The sequence below is a fragment of the Perca fluviatilis genome, chromosome 20 (genome assembly GCF_010015445.1).
Source record: "Perca fluviatilis chromosome 20, GENO_Pfluv_1.0, whole genome shotgun sequence".
Lineage (NCBI taxonomy): Eukaryota > Metazoa > Chordata > Actinopteri > Perciformes > Percidae > Perca > Perca fluviatilis.
Window position 1 is genome coordinate 16021364 of NC_053131.1, and position 14539 is coordinate 16035902.

The 14539-nt window shown below is 41.4% G+C and overlaps 1 protein-coding gene across 7 annotated transcripts in view; it reads right to left on the bottom strand.

Moving 5' to 3' along the window:
• The window catches only part of meis2a (Meis homeobox 2a), an 80915-nt gene extending 68585 nt beyond the window's left edge, over positions 1-12330 (bottom strand). For 2 of the 7 annotated variants that reach the window (XM_039785880.1, XM_039785876.1), the window contains exons 1-6: positions 11502-12329; positions 10792-11018; positions 9099-9240; positions 8792-8842; positions 8294-8344; positions 7626-7775 (exon numbers count right to left, since the gene is read on the bottom strand). In XM_039785880.1, the coding sequence (XP_039641814.1) occupies positions 7626-7775; positions 8294-8344; positions 8792-8842; positions 9099-9240; positions 10792-11018; positions 11502-11513 (633 nt within the window). In that variant the 5' untranslated portion in view covers positions 11514-12329. Of the gene's footprint in view, positions 1-7625; positions 7776-8293; positions 8345-8791; positions 8843-9098; positions 9241-10791; positions 11019-11215; positions 11462-11501 lie in introns of those variants that run through there. The other 5 variants (XM_039785879.1, XM_039785874.1, XM_039785877.1 and 2 more) reach the window with 5 other exon arrangements.
• Positions 12331-14539: the final 2209 nt, after the last annotated feature.

A 14539-nucleotide genomic window follows, 5' to 3' on the forward strand; every position in this document is an offset into this window, starting at 1 on the left:
CTTCCCTCCCTCTACAGCTCATTTTCTCTCCTTCTCCTCCTCTCTTTCCTGGTCATTCCTACTGCCCTGTCGGTGCACACGGAGAAACAGGATTTTCTACTGTACAGGAAAGGCTTTATCAGTGCCACATGAAGGCAGGCTGGACGTGGAATTTCCTCTGCCATTCGGGCAATAGAGGGACAGACGGATCACGTCATTTACTACACTCAGACACACAGGCTCAATCCAATAGACGCTCCAAACAGCCTCTCGCATTGAGTTGATACAGCTTCATAGCTCACACAACCCTAGCTAGTCTTTCCCAATTTAACTTGTCACCTGAGCATGATGACAAAATGTTGGCGGACGTAAGCCCAACGTTGTCTGGGGCCTGAGAGAAGCGGCCCCTTGAGCAGAGCCCAAGCCAAACAAACACAGGCCTGCACCAGGGCTTCCCACAAACCTCAACCCACTTCTCAGTTCCCGCTATGGTTTTTTTTTTTTCTTCTCCCTCAAACTCACATAAACACATATACATACATACGAAAGCAGAAGGAAAATGTACACGCCAGAGAATATTCCAAGAAAGAGATCGTTTTTACCATTTTGTCTAACTTGAGTTTCTGGTGAACTTCTTTTCCCTCAGCTCCCGCCAGAGAGGAGCCTGCCTGCCTGCTTTGGTGCCCCAGTCAGAGTGAGCTGTACTGGTGGAGGACAGACAGGATAGTGCCTGGAGACTGGTGTAGGTTTGCAGGGAAAAAGAGGATATAAGACAAGCGGCTGCCGAGCTCCCTTGGGTGCGCGTTCCTGATGTGCTGCTGCTTGTTCTGCTGCGGAGGCGCGGCTGCTGCTATGCCTGTGAGCGAGGCCCTTTTATCTGCTAAGTTTTTTGGGGAAGGAGGGCTGTTTTCTCAAACAGCTCGGAGCTGAAAACAGCAGACAGAAACACACAAGGCCCTTCAGACCCTCCGCTCCACTCAAGGCCCTCTCAGCGTCAGCTGTTCACCGGATGGCAATCAGATAAAGAGCTCGGAGAATTGCTCAGAAGAGTGGTACGAAGACAGGGTGAACAATAGCCCGTGCGTGGGTTTTAGCCCTCCAGAGTGAGCGGAGGGAAAAGTGTCCCTGCTCTGAGAGGGATGGATGATTGTGATGTGTTCCTGCTCTGGGCCACTGATCAACACATGGTACACTTCATGGGAACAAGGTCTGTTGTCTGTTGTTCTCAACACAGCATATGCTGAGTCAAATCACTAATGTGGGAAAAGTCAGGCTAATTCTGTCAGCGTCACATGGAACACGGAGGGAAGGAGGTAAAAATCCCAGACTCCCAGAGTACATAGTGTATTTAGGCAGAGCTGGGATCAGTGCTCTCCGTTGTTGTTCCAAGAGAAGAAAATGACTGGGTTCTACTTCCTCACAATGAGACTCCCACTGCCGGCAAGATGCGAGACAGACCTCAAAACTATGCTCCCTGCTCTCACACACACACACACACACACTCTCTCTCTCTCTCTTTCTCTCTCGCTCTCTCCAACACTTAACAGCTATGGCCACAGCACAGTTTTAATGCAACAACTGAATCGATAGGACTTCATTTAGCTATCATTGCAGAGTAATGTGTCATTTTTAATGGTGCTGGCACTAAATTAAATTCAAAGACACCTCAGCTAATGGTGTTAAAGGGAATGATATTTGGCTGTGATTTGCTACCCTGTGGGTTTAATTGGTCTGTATGGATACAGATAAAGCTTTGTTAGTTTGTTTCTTAATGGGCAAAAAGCAGACCACAGCACTTTATATCACATAATAATAATAATAATACAGTAGATACTACGCCTAGTGCATATGCAGTAGATAGCTTTAATGAGGCACACTCTCCTTTTTTAATACATGTAAGTCACCTCTCATTCATAACCCTGTCTGCAAAACAAGACAACAAATATCACAGCAAAAGCGTTAACTTTCCACGCTCAACAAGGCGACAAAAGCAACAGCCTTTCCTCCCCATGAATAATTTAGTGTGCCTCTCTGAGCTACGGAGGGTGCATCACCAGACACCGCGTAACACAAACACACACACAACCATTTTGTCACAACCCTCATGGGTCTGATAAAGTTCAAACAAGTTGGGGGGAAAAAAATCATGTCACCCAAACAGTCTTCTTCAACCTACACAAAGAAGTCCTCGAAAAAAGAAGAAGAAAAAAAATAAAGGAAGAAGCAAAAGAGAAGAGAAGGCCTCTGGCCCATGTGACTATTCCCTAAAGCTGGGCATAATTAGGAGTCAAACATGGTTCACTCCATGCTCTTGCCTAATTGTGTTAAAGAGCAGTGTTACCAGGAGGAGGAGGAAGAGCAAAAAAGGCTAGCAAGCAAACGCACATACATGTGCAGGCGGAAACACACACACACACACACACACACACACACACACACACACACACACACACACACACACACACAATAGGACTAGATAGAGAATAAGATACAAAAGAAGCATGGTCTCTAGGGGCAGCTGTGTCTATTTGCTGGGGTTAGCAACTGGCAGCTGATAATACAAGTTGTAATTAATATAAAAGCAAGAGACAATATGGTGAGGAAGGCTTGTAGTGGAGCCAGGCCACAGGAGAGCAGGAGAATGCTGCTCCTGTCCCCCGTTTCTCATTTACAAACACCTGCCTGGCACAATCTCACTTCCCTCACTGCACTCTGCCTACATCCCTAGGAATTTCAGATAAAATTGATTTAGCAGCATCATTGAATTTCCCTCAAATTCCCCTGAAACCTGGAGGAAAGGGAAGAAATCTGTTAGCGTACTAGCAGCGTGAGGAAAGGCTGAGAACGACTAGCCGTGTGTGTGTGTGTGTGTCTTGCACTGCCACTGCGAAGAGCAGCTACAGGAATCCTGTGCTGAACATGTACAGAATCGCTGACACACCAGAAACACAAGGGCCCGTAAATCATCGAGCCAGCTGACATTTCAAGGCACATCTTGCTACACGGCATAAACAGAGTAAAACTCTTCACACATTTCTGTTGGGTTGAGCACATAATTATACACAGCCTCTTTAGAAAAGTGTAGGTGCACCTCTATTGAACAACTCAATTTACAACACCCTCAATTATCCAGATTATAAAGAGTCCTTAATTTAGCATGTTTTAACAGACACCAGAGATTGAGTGATTGTATTTAAGCTTAAAAACTTTCTCTGAGACAAAAACAACCTGTTTTACTGTCTTGATAACACACATCAAAATGACTATTCCAAAATATGAAATAGTATTAATATAAAACACACAAGTCATTATAGATAATTCTAGTTTCAGTAATTCCTTGTAGCAAATAGCCCTAAAATATGTAAATATACACTCAATGGCCACTTTACCACGTACACCTGTACAATCTAATCCAACTTCTCTGCCATAAAGTCTATTTTTATAAGGCTATAATTACTTTTTTTGTTCGACACTCATATGTGTTGATTAAATTTGATGTTTTAGCATTGAGGTCAGTTAGTGATGATGTTATATTGAGAGCTTTTTCTAATATTTTGCCCTTCATTTATGTCAACATTTTTAACCACTTCTCAATATCATATAGTCCAGTACAACACCTTAATAAATAATAAACATGTAATTGAATTTACACATTTCCATCTATATCGACAATAACTGAACATTATTAACTTTTTTTAAGGTAGAATTGATGGCGGAGCTGCTGTATTGAATTACAAAGTGTATGCCTGTACTAAAATTAACTGTATGTTGCATTTCAGTACAAGTCAACATACAACATGCATCTCACAATCCTAAAATGACTGTGCAGCAACTGTTCTTCATTGCAGTCATTTACAGCATGCATTTAGTTCAAGGAAGGGGTGTGTGGGAGATGCAACAAGTGAGCCTATAGCCTCTCTCTCAAGCCGCGGTAGCGATGATTAGATATGCCTGCCAACAGGACCCTGCCTCTGAACACTAATCAAATAGGAAATGTAAGCCCAGACATCCCCCCATCACAAAACAATTGTGTGGAACAGACAGAGCGGTCCAAGTCAACGCTGCACTGTTTTTTACAAGAAGGGGGGGGGGGAGAGGGTCGGTCCCTGAGGAGAACAAAGCTAGTTGAATTAGAACACCTCCAAAACTGAGAAATTCCACGGTTCAGCAGGCCGGCTCGGCCCGAGGGCTCTCTGTCCACAGGCAGAGAGGCTGTGTATGCGCCGCAGCCTGCATACTGACATACAGAAACAGGACATTACTGAGCACCCATCTCTGCTGATGCACACAGTAAATCACTGCATGGGCACAAGATGAACTATTGCTATTACTTGACTGAACCTGTGACATCACTATGTTTGACCAATGGTCTACAGCGCCCAGAGACTGTACCAGAGAATCAAATGTAAACAGAAAGCTTTTTTCCCTTTTTTTCCCCCCTTTCCAGCCATGCAGGGTCAAGATAAGCTACGCCATAACCTCTATGGGAACCACTATCACTCCCTGAGGACAGCTATCTAAAACAAAGCGCCGGGACCTGCAAATCCTACACACTTTCTCGGTAACAAATCTGAAACTATGCAGAAATCCAAAATCCAAAGAAAGTTTCAAAAGCTTAATGCATATGCATGGAGGAATTTGAAAAGCCCTCTGCTAATATGCAAGCTTTCCTGGAGAAGCGGCACAATAGCACGAGAAGACACAAAGGCTAATTCATTAGAACAGATAATATTCAGACACTGTTAATTCTATTTGCCTCCCTAATTGGATGTAGCACAGAAGAGACATAAATTGTATTCATTAATTAAAAGACAAGAGAGCAAACCATTGACAAGCACACACTGTATCAACCGTTTACAAATCTACACCGCTCTGTGTTGTTTTTTTCTCTCTTCCCCATCACCCTTCATGTGTAATACATCTTTTTTTCCTTTCTTTTAATTGGGATGGGGTTGATCTGAGGAGGGGTGATGAGTTAGGAAGCCTTGGGTGGGCTACATGGTTGAGATAGTCACCGCAAGCGAATAAGGGAAATCAACAGTGTCAGCAAGGCCTCATCCAGCTCTCACTATACTATAATCCAATCATCTCTAAGACAATGCTGCATTCAAGTGTAAATAAAACTGTGCTTATTATGCTCAGCTGTCAGGTATGAAGAGGGGAGAGGAGGGAAACAGAAAGAGGTAAAAAAAAAGGAAGGAAACACACACACACACATACACACACACACAAACACATACAAACAAGCTCAATGTGCCGCCTTCTTCTCAGTGAAGAGCCTCATCATCTCCAGAAAAACCAACTTTCACCAAATGAGATGTAGCCCAGGGCTATATATTAAAAATGCATATCAAAGCAAAGAAAAATGGACGTGAGAGATTCTAACTAAATAAATTAGCATATCTAACTATCAAACCGCCTCCCTCTCCTCAATGAGAAGCGAGGATAGAAATGAATAATAAAATAAAGCCAAATACAAACGAATTAAATTAAAAAAAAAAATTTAAAGTAGGGCAGAAATTGTTTTCCATCCAGCGGCACAGTCTTGCAGCCAAATGCATTTTTAGGCATTGTTTCCAATATTCAAAACACATTTTAGGCATGAAAAGATGGACCCCTTTCAATTAGACAGGGAAATTACTGCTGAAGAAGTTAACTATTTACTACAAAGATCATGACGGCACAGTGCACATTTCCACCTCAATGGTTTCACTTTCTGCAAATATTTTCTACTAAACCCTTATGAGGTGCACACATGCTCTCACACACGGTAGAACGGCATTGTATTTTATTTATGAAAACAATAACTATAAGCGTGTGTATGTTTCCATAACATGTAGCTACTCAGCCATGATTAAAATCACTCTCAGCACAGACAGAGCTCTAAAAGCTAACAAGGTGGGTAAAAACTCTCTTCTGCTTTTGTCAAATTCAGCCCAGCAGTTTGGTATAGTAAAAAGTTCACTGGTGCCACAGAAGTGAAATAAATCCCTCAAAACTTAAACACCTAATGAGGTGGTCAGTCCAAATGACTTCAAGATAAATGGCTTGTCATGCAACCTTCTTTGTTTATTGCTGCTCCTGATTTGCTTTATTGGCATATCTAATTTTCTAATTATCAAAATATTTCTCACAAGTGGACTGATGACAAAGCTGGTGTCAGGGAGCACTGGAGGCACCATTGGAAATTGGCTTGAGTATCAACCATCTGCCATGAAACTAAACAGGCTAGTTTATCTAATCTCTACAATATAAACAACAGCATGCCTCATTTCTACACTTGTGTTGGAGGACCACAATATTGCCGTTTTGACCGTTTCTCAAACCAACATCGGCATCTTCGGTCTATCTATGTTTTAATTCACCTTGTGCGGTGCACTGCGTGGCCATGTAAACGCGACGGGCTTTCAAAGGGAATGCACTGCTATTAGGCCTACAGCCAGACCCAACAGATGTAGCGCAGTGACCTTTGCATAACACTTAAATCTGCTTTAATTCCTAATAGGCTTGGCCTTGTGCTACACCGATATTAACTAGTCACGTATACGTGCAATAGCCCGCTCATTTTTACCCCCACCAAAACATTAGCTTTATCACAGACATGCAAGTAGCAATAATTCACCCGATATCAACTCAATAATATACTGTCAGCTCAATCCATATCGCGGGGAGAGCCTGTGTTTATTACACCGAAAATGCACGATTTAAACCAGGGAATCGATCTTCAAATTTAAAGCTACTGTACTTCAGGTGCATATAATTGAATTCAGCATTATGGAGCCTCCAGCCATAAAATGGGGAACAGAGGAGAGAGCCACTGCAGAGCAAACCACACGGCAATCAATACGAAACAATTAAACACATTAACATCAACAGCAATGGAAGGCCTCCAGACGAACCATCAGATGCCTTGTGAACTTGACATTGATGGTAAGCCTTTAGCTCTGAGATCTATTTCAATAGGCTACCACTTTCTCCACCTCTGCAGCAAAATCCACAGCTTTACGCACAGGCCATATCCAGCTCCCACAGCCCCAAATATAAAGCCCTTTTCTTTTTAAATATTGGCCTAAAGCTAAAGCTTACCGCTGATACCCTGCTTTAACGTTAAACCTGCGTAACAGATAATTGCCTCACGTTTTTTTTTTTTCTCTCAACTCTCCATAATGTACGACAGCAATTTGCACAAGCGCACCCTCTAATATACGCGCGCGCGCGCACACGCACACACACACACACACACACAATCCATCCTCGAGCACACAAGAAAGCACGGACGCATTATGCACACATGACTGCCCCTAATCAAAAGACTAAAACAATAACTCAGTCTATTGTATCACATCTAGCTTTTGACCTTAGAACATCGATCGGCACATTTTCCTTGCAGAACAGAGCATGCTCTATTTACTGATGGCACAGCAGGGTCACACACTGAACACAGGCGACGTAGCCCAAAAGTTGGCATTATGAGACACATCAAACAAATCTGATTATCTTAAACCAAGCCGATTATTCATATGCATTGTGTTTTAAAAAAAAGAAAAAAAAAAATACAAAAGCCCAGTGTTCTCTATCAGTAGCAATAAACATGCAGACACGGACCCAAACAGCACATTACTTATGAATATAATTCTGTTACTTACATGATCTGCGAGGTTAGTCGACGATCCCGAGAGCTCTTCGTGATCTGATTTTGAGCTGCCATCCCGTTCGTCAATAACTAGATCTATTGGCATTTTTCCTTTCAAACAACTGATGTACCGGTGGCAAAAATTGTCGCAGAGCTCGTGCACCTATAGAAAAAAAAAGGAAGAAAACACCTTTTTTTCAGGATGGGGAAAGGCTTCAGCCAGTCCAAGAATAACTCCAATTAATGGGCATTATCGGCGTCGAGGAAACAATAGTGAAATTGTTGCAGTGCTTATTATTCTCCTGGGACTGGAGCAACAAGTTGAACGACAAAAAATAAACAGCATGCCGTCAGCTGGTGGAATAATGAGCAGTTGAAACTAAATCTGCGGATCGATAACAACGTGCAACGTGAGCAAACAGGCTCCAGCATATTTTATCAATAGTCACAGAAATAGTTGGCTAAATAAAATAGCATATTTTATGAAAATGATAAACCGGAAACTTTCTCCCAATGCTGGTTTATATATATATATATATTTATTTTTAATTTTTTATATCTGCTAATAACTAGCCTACACTGCACTGAACATTGAAGTACGTTTAATAATATCAGTTGCATTGGTGCAGGTGCACGGCGTCATGCGTCAAATCTCAATTTATAAAGAATGATCATATTTACCTTTTCTAATTCCAAGAGGTGAAACCGTAATACTTGTATGGCTTGTATCATCTGAAAAAAGGGCAAAATAAACACAGTTCACATCACAAAATCTACAGGATTCATATTTCTTTACACTTGTACAGTATTATGTGATAATCCGCCCGTCATAACTCTATGGAGTGCACTACAGTCAGCAAGAGCAAATATATATATATATATATATATATATATTTTTGTAACTCTTAACAGGAAGCTGAATTTCACAATCTAATTGGTCATCACGCAATGGTCAGCTGGGTCAGTTAGAAGGGAAGACTGAGCACTGACAGCGGCAAATGTGGTCACACAGCTTCACTTCAAAACTGACCTGACATCTGTGCGGGAGTTTAAATCATATGTTCACATGTTTACTGTGTGACGAGGCGGACACTCCAGAGTATACCAAAACAAAGCAGAGTAGAACCGCGCCGAAGCGGCAGTTATTGAGAGACAAGAGAGGTCAAAGTGTGCGCTTACCAAATTGTCCAACTCTGGATTTGATGAAAATAAAGGTTTTTCTGCTCGGACCTAAAATAATACACCAAATGTCAAAGTTAGTTTGGCATGAAATGTGTTGTCTATTCCTATAATACAAACAATTCTCATAAATGAGCTTGAGTTTTTAAGTGGAAATTCTGCAGAGAACACACACTATTTATTAATCATATCAAAAGAAAGTTTTATTGCAAAAAAGAAAAAAGAAAATATAAAGCAGGCATTAAACTATGTACCCTGACGCAGCCACAACATCCAACATATTTATTTTTAATATTTCGAAATTGACCTGTTTGGCAAAGACTGCAATGTCCTCATTGAAGGAGTCTGAGGAGCAGACATCGCCGCCTGCTACGCCGGGCTCCCTCGGAGTACACGTCGCCAACTCGCACTTCTCAAAAACCAGCGCGAGCAGTGGGAATAAAGGGTGACTGCAAGAGGGGAAACACAGCCTGAGTACAAGCAGCACACCGGCTCCACAATGCCCACTGCAAAAAATGTCCAATCAACCTGCATATCTGTCGGCCCCTACAAATTCTATATATCTATATAAATATAACACATTTGGACGGGATCATTTTACTTTTATCATGCTGTAGTTTCTACACACTTCTGTCCAGACACAGGACCGCGTTTTAAAATAAGGCAGACAACAACTAAAACAATCCTATCTGGATTCTAGATTCTTTTTTAGAAGCTGTTTTAAGTTGGAACACGCATCTGGAATATTTTACTCCTCGTTTTGGGGGAATTTAAGGATTTTAGAGTCAATATGTTGCGAATCGACTTGTTGAAATTGACATTTTTTGCAGTGCAAACTAGAAACGGCTGAGAAGTCGACAAAACCCAACAACAACAAAAAAACAACACTGACACACTTTACAGCAGTTAGTGGGGGTTTAGAGAAATTATAGTCTGCAAAAAAACTTGAAATTAAATATTTTTGCAGAGTTACACTACAGACGTAGGCTACTGGAGCACCGAGGAGTTTACTATAGCTTTAAAAGTGAGACGGAGGTGATTAAAAATAGGCTAAGTCTAACTACTGTTCAATCAACATCACGAGACAAACAGTCACCACAATTATTTTTAAAAGATACATTATAATTTCTGAATAAAATGCTATTTCTAGAACAAACTAAGTTAACTTCATAAAACTGGCTTTATAGTTTCTTTAATTGTGTCATTTAGATTTGTATCAGTATGAAAAATAAATAAAGGTAAGCGTCTGAAAACGTGAGTTAAAGAGATGAAGAGGATTTACTCTGCACTACATCCCAGATTATAATGATACACTCTGGATTATAGCACTTTCTGTGTATGCGTGTAAGTGAGCAATGTCTGGAAACCTTTTTTTTTTTTTTTTTTAAGTTTTGTAATAATCCGTAAGAACGTCTAAATGTCATTGATGTCATACATTTCATTGTTTGGGAAATAAGGTGACGCACGTATAATTATAAAGACACACGGTGCGCTGTAACGCGCTGTGTGTGTTACTGTAAACAATATTTTACAAAACATTTGAGAAGTTTTTTGCAGGCAGCAACGAGGACGTTTAAATGAGTTTTTAAAGGATAGGCAAATAATATTAGGCTGTGATATTAAAGCAGACTTTAAAACGTGGAACAATTGTTGTGATGTTGAAAATACTTTTTTTTAAATTATATTTCCATGCAGTCTGTGACTTTAGAGCTTGGACTGTGCACAGAGAGCTTCCATATTATTGTATAGCTTGTATTGGAAGCTCGAGGCTTACTCTTACTTACTGCAGGCTTCACGATGCCTTGTACAATGCGTATAAAATTACACATCAACAGGACTCCCCTGACCAACAATAGAGCTCCAAAATTGCGGTCAGTCCCGCACAAAACACTATTTGAATTTAGTGGTGGGAGAGGAACTCCAATAAAACTAACTTAATGAAAAGCTGAGAACTTAGGGGGGAAATAATTGCACGCCTGTTCGGTTCATACAAACCTTACCCGTAAATTTGATCTTTATCCCTCTTTAAAACGTCGTTGACAGCAGAGCCCATGCTGGTGGGCATAACGTTTGGATGCGGAGCGTGGGCTCCGTAGTGCTGGCTGGCGTGCAGCGGCGGTCCGTGGTTCAGGTGGTGGACCTGGGGAAGCGGCCGGGGAGCATGCGGGTCCCCGTACATCGACGCCGAGACTCCGTCCATCCCACCGTAGTGGGCCAGCTCATCGTACTGGGAATAACAAAAATCAGAGCAAAAGTCATCGGGCTGCCCGGTTACTTTTTAAACAAATGTGAAAAGTACAAAAAGCATGCCGTCTCATTTGGAATACACGCAAAATGAGGACCTAATAAGCTTTGGAAATGCGCTGCAGCCAGGGCAGAAAAAAAGTGTCATATATTCTATCTGATGAAACGGTTTGTCATTACCAAAAACATTATAACTGAGGTGCTCCTCGAAAGAGAGTTTGGAGGGTGAAAAGAGCGAATTAGTTTGGAGTCTCCTGTGAAACTGAGCCACGACTGTCGTGGAGGCTGTCGGTAAAAGCAGAGGCTGTCACTTTGCTTGAAGAGCAGGGGCGCTGCAAAAATGTCAAATATAGCGGCTTTGATATGAATACTTTGTGAATTTGCCACCAGCCGACAAGAGGTTATCGATACGAGTGCCTCCCTACAGTGGATTTGAACAGGTAAGTGTAGGAGATTTAAAACCTACCCTTTGCGCCATCAGGCTGCGCTCCAATAAACTCCTGAATCTGTCGTATATTTAATATCCCAGTCCCGTTTAGAAAGTGATTTAGAGGCAAGATTCCTTTTTCAACCAACTTTGCGACTTCTCCTATTCGCCAGTGTGGTTCAGTTGAAATCGTAGCATCAGGGAGTTTTGCAATTTTTCTTGTTTTCCCTCTTTCCTCTTAAAAAAAGAAAAAAATGCGCCAAAGTGAAGGTTACAATCGGCCCATCAACAACCTGCATGTAACTAAACTGTCGTGTCTCATGGCTTTTTGCCACTCCAGCTGTCAATCAAAGCCAGAGGTTGTCAAGGTAATGAATGAATGACGGTTGGTGATGATGTTCAAGAGAAGGACGAATCTTTTTAGTCCGTTTTCATCCCGAAAGTCCGCGTCTCCTTTAATGCCTCCAGATCGCTATCTTGTTTTATTATCACTGTAAAAAAAAAAAGGAAGAAAAAAAAGCAGTAGAAATTAAGAGACTGCGATTCAGATCTCTCCTTTCTTTCCCCCGTAGGTATTTCGTCTATCTGGCGAGACTGAGATGAGTGAGTGTCAGCGAGTGTTGGCAGGTTGGCTGCTAGCTTGCTTATAGAAACAGAGTCAGTTCGCAGCGCTGAGCGGTGGGCGAATGAAATGACGGATCCCGGAAGTAGCGGTGGCCATAGCCAGTCCTACAGCAGCTCCAGAAAAGAGAGAGGAGAGACCAAATCTTGTGATATGCAGAGTGTATGCGAAGCACAGGGACGGCTTCAACTCCACACTGGGGGTAAAAGCCAAACCAACACAGCTCCAAACTCCCACCCAATTCCTTTTCGCCGTGAAGAGTCCTAAAGAAAAAGCAGAGAAGGCACAATGAGGAAGGTTTACTAGCGCGGACACTTCGGCTGCAGCTCCTCTGAGTACAATCAAACACAACTCTGACTGAATTAAACTACACGAATCATGGTTTAGGGTTAAAAAAGAAGAAAAAGAAGAAGAAGTTTATTTTAAAGCATATTTACGCATGCACACCGTACGCACGGTAAAATGTAACATTAACAAAAGATACAAATATTTGAACTTTTATTCATCCTTACAGTCAATGATAGAAGTTAAACTAAATATTATAAAAAAACATCTCCAGGACATCTTATGTGAATGCTGTGTTTAATATATGAGCATGACGCTTACTTGTTATCTGTTTTGTGGTTATAAGCCGGTGTGCCTAATATCACAGTAATACCTCCTAATCTTATAGCTAATTATTGCACTGCTCTTTTTAGCAAATTAAACGACACGCAGCACCCCTCTAAGCCCAGAATGAACTTTTCCAAAAGGAAAAAAAAAAAAAGCTTTTGTAGAGAAAGTAATTTTGTATGTTTCTTTCGTCCAATCCCCTCTCTTGATAGAAATCCGTGCCTTACCTCAGAGTAGTCAATTATCAAAGCTCCCCAAGATCATCAATCATGTGAGGAGATTGAAGTTTAGAGGAGGAGCAACGCTCTGGCCATCGATTGCAGTGAAGCCCTTTTTGGAGCCTGGGCACTTTTACGCACAAAACAGAAGCAGGCCATCTATCCCCTTTAATATTTAGCTCCATCAATGCTAATATGGCATCATGGCTGTATTGATAGGTTCTCACATAAAGGCTCCATTTATGGCTCCGTGACATTTTTGATGGTGGAAATTAATTATTCACGTGGTTAGGATTAAGGTAGACACACGCTCAGGGACATGGGCTGTGGCTACTGTTGGAGGGTCAATAAACTCTCCCAACAAACAAAATAGCAAACAGAGTTGATGAGGTCGATTACAGAAATAGCTGTTCTTATTTTTTTCTTCTTCTTCTTTTTTTTTTTTTTTCCAAGGAAAACGATTCAATAAATGAAACCGTGACAACAGTTATGTTTGTTGGCATAAAGGGGTAGGGGGGGGTGTAGGACTGCAGGGTTTGACAAACGGCTGTGTGGACATTTCAACGTGCAATACCCCGGGAAGGAGCTGCAGAGCGGTGCGCAGAGAGCCAAGGCATTCACCGTCTCCAAGTCTCTCTTACACTCTGTAAACACAACCAGCCCGGCAGACTCTGCTATTGAAGACTGATATTTTCATAAGCTAAATACTATCGTTCACATTGATTTGTGCGCTCACGCTTGACTTTTTTTTTTCTTTCATCCTCCTCCTTTGGACAACCACGGTAAGTAGTATGCACCTTATATACTGTATCTGCCGCTTTGTTGTGAACGCGCGTCATTTCACGGTGCAGTAAAGGGAAAGTTTTGAGGCTCGACTATAAAAAAAAATATATATATATATAACATATTCTCATATGTATGTTTAAACGATAGAGTATCCTAAAAACCCAAACGCTGCAGCGAATTGTTAAATATACATACTTCCAGATCTTGCAATGTTACCGCATTTTATTTCGCATTTATTGTGGAAATATGTGATTTGCCCCCGAGGAGAGTGATGTAAACACCCGAAGAGCGCGTGAAAATAGCAGAAGCTAATTATGCGTGTCCAATGTACGGCTCCACAGAAACACATCCTTCCCTATAAAACTTCCAGCAACGACTCCTACTAACGACGTGGACATTTTTAAACTCCTTCTTTTGTGAACTATTTATTTGAGTAATTAATGGAAGCCATATACACAAGACATCATCATTAACAACGTTTAGGTTGCGAAATGGGTTAATTTCGCCTAATAACAGCTTTTGATGCGACATTACACGAGTCGGTGTTTAATTTTCTAATTTCATTTTAATCATCATTCACTCAATAGGTAATTCAAATTAATTTCGCTCATAAACAAGACCTGTGCCAAGTTAAACTCCCTTTGCTTATAAGCTGGCCGCGTTTACAAGCCAGATGATTCCAGGAGGACACCGATCAGACAATTACAGCTTTTAAGGAGTTTTAGATTTCTCTCAAGTGGCTTTCACGTTGCGACCCTTCTCAGGTGCACACACAACTCTTATGCGTATATATGAAGAAAAAAATCAGAGGATGGCATTAACAGGCGGTAAAATTTCAT